This window comes from Zeus faber (assembly GCF_960531495.2).
Source record: "Zeus faber genome assembly, chromosome: 11".
Classification (NCBI taxonomy): domain Eukaryota; kingdom Metazoa; phylum Chordata; class Actinopteri; order Zeiformes; family Zeidae; genus Zeus; species Zeus faber.
In genome coordinates this window covers 10,189,365-10,191,864 of record NC_137205.1, presented here as the reverse complement: position 1 = coordinate 10,191,864, position 2,500 = coordinate 10,189,365, and the positions used below count along the sequence as shown (strand labels likewise).

Here is a 2,500-nt window from a genome sequence, read left to right as displayed (position 1 = left end):
TCGACAGTCGATAACCAGTTGGGCGTCTCGACCGACTTTAAAATTGTCTCCTCCTTCCTTCCTTCCTTCCTTCCTTCTTCCCTTCTTTCCTTCCTTCCCCGCTTCCGTTTGTCCTTCCCCTCCCCCTTTCCTTCTGTCCTTCCATCCTTCCTTCCTTCCTTCCTTCCTTCGTTTCTTGGTTCATTCTTTCTTTCGCTCTGTGTGCAGACTTGTATTGACCGTACAGGACAAAGTGGTCTCCTCTTAATTATCACACATCTAAAAGTGAAATGAAAGTCCCAGGTGGCCTCCAAGCGTGTGTGTGTGTGTGTGTGTTTGTGTGTGTTAGTGTGTGTGTGTGTGTGTGTGTGTGTTAGTGTGTGTGTGTGTGTGTGTGTGTGTGTGTGTGTGCATGGACAGATGGTGGGATGGTCACAGATGCAGTCCCGTCATAAAGCACCTTCTCCAGAGAAATGTGATGGAGGACGCTGAGAAAAGCTTTTTCATAATTTACATGAATTGTTTCCATGAGCACTTTACTTACTTTGCTTTAGTTAACAAAAACAGGATTTATATTGATAATATAATCATACGATTATATTTATTATACTTGTTTTTGTATTTTTGTGTATTATATTTTGTATTATTTCTATTTTCATTTAATTTAAATGATATCTCTCTCTCTCTTTCTCTTGAATCTCTTTGATTTCAATTCCTCAAATAGTGACCGTGGCCTTTATAGTAAGCAGACTTCTATTAGAGGCTGTCTTTTATATCGGATTCCCTCTGTTTCATAAGTATATTTGATCATAATTGGGTATGCATTTTAAATCAAACTTCCGTCCGGGTGCCATGCCATGCAAACACATGTATGTTGAAAAAGGAGAGAGAGCTCGTAGCTTCTTTAAAAGTCGAACATGCTGTGGTACCTGACGCGTGGATTACAGTTTACCGAGTTTGCCTTGAGTCAGAGATGTGGACTCGAGTCATGGTGACTTGGACTCGAGTCACATAGTGATAGAAACGGCATAATAGCCCGACTGATATCGATCATTATTTGACATTTTGACCAAATCAGGATCGGCAGTTATGCAGCCGATGTTCCCCGATTTTTAAACAAGTATGATAAAGTAAAACAATTTTGATGATCTATCCTGTACTTCTCTGTTTTACACTACTTTTAAGTTACTCACCAAAATAAGCAAAGAAGTTCGATGAGGCTTTATAAATCCATCCATGTTTCTTTACACTCGTGTTGAGACACAGACGAGACTCTCCAAGCAGGAAGCCATGCTGCGTTCAAGGGAAACTTAGTCACATGTCTGCCTTGAACAGACCACTTCCTGTTTGGAGCACTGAAGAGCGATAGGGCTCAGGGCCAGACATTTGCCCCATGAATCGATCTGTGATCTGCTGCGCAGCAGTAGGAAATTGGGTAAATTAAATATATCCACAATGAAGACACACGGTTTTTATTTGCTTTGTTTGAGGGTGGAGCTCCGCACTGGAACAGCGCCGCAGCTCCGATCAGTTTTTCCCCCGGTCTGTATTTGAGGCTTTTATTTGTTTGTCGAGACCACGTCCCCGGCATTTATCAGAGGTCTGGTTTTCATTTGTCTACCGTTTTGTAGTTGAGGAATTACGGTATTATTATGGCAATTTCAAAAAACAATTATAATCTGGATTTGCTTGAGAATTTATCTGCAGAAAAAAGCTGCAGCAGCAATTGATGTTGTTTTATAGGCTCTGTATTACATCAGTGCACTGGATATGACTATATGTACTTTTACTTGTAATACTTTCACTCCATTTAAGAGCAAGTACTATAATCTTACATGAATAGAAATGTGGTTCAGTGTGGTACTTTCTCTTACCGGGTATTTGCACTTTGACTTCAGTAAAAGCTCTTCCATTCAGGAGCGTCGTCAGCCACTAACCTCATGTCCCTGTTGCTTGTTTGTCCCTTTTTTTGTTTTGTGTTTGCGTTGCCATAGCAACGCAACGGAGGCAGGCGGGACGTACATCAAGAAATGCTGCAAGGGTTTCTGCATCGACATCCTGAAGAAGATTGCCAAGTATGTGAAGTTCACCTACGACCTGTACCTGGTAACCAATGGCAAGCACGGCAAGAAGATTAACAACGTCTGGAACGGGATGGTGGGAGAGGTAAGGGCCGGGGCCCTTCTTTCTTTCTTTTTCTGTTCCTTTCTCTCTCTCCAGTTTTGGGCGGATGAGGTGTGAGCTGCTTCAAGATGGCCACTCACAGCCCTGACCTTTATTTAACCAACACTAAACGCGTTACAGATAATCAATGGACAAACAAGGACACAAAGGCCCTCAGAAATGGACGCAAAGGGCCCCCACTCTGATGGATGTTTGTTTCTATGCCATCTAATGATAGGGCTCCCAAAGTGAGTGTACAATAACAACACCATGGGCGCATATTCCTAGTTTGGCCCTTTGAGCCTAAGCCCATTTCCATTCAATGCCTATGTTTGACTGCTGCCGACTCTCCTATCTC

General features: G+C 42.4%; 1 protein-coding gene across 1 annotated transcript in view; it reads left to right on the top strand.

Moving 5' to 3' along the window:
• Nucleotides 1-2,500, top strand: part of grin2aa (glutamate receptor, ionotropic, N-methyl D-aspartate 2A, a) — a gene marked incomplete at both ends in the record, with an annotated part of 147,222 nt that overhangs the window by 116,015 nt on the left and 28,707 nt on the right. Inside the window, one exon of the mRNA XM_080009562.1 lies at nucleotides 1,974-2,145. Coding sequence (XP_079865688.1) covers nucleotides 1,974-2,145 — 172 coding nt within the window. The remainder of the gene's footprint in view (nucleotides 1-1,973; nucleotides 2,146-2,500) is intronic.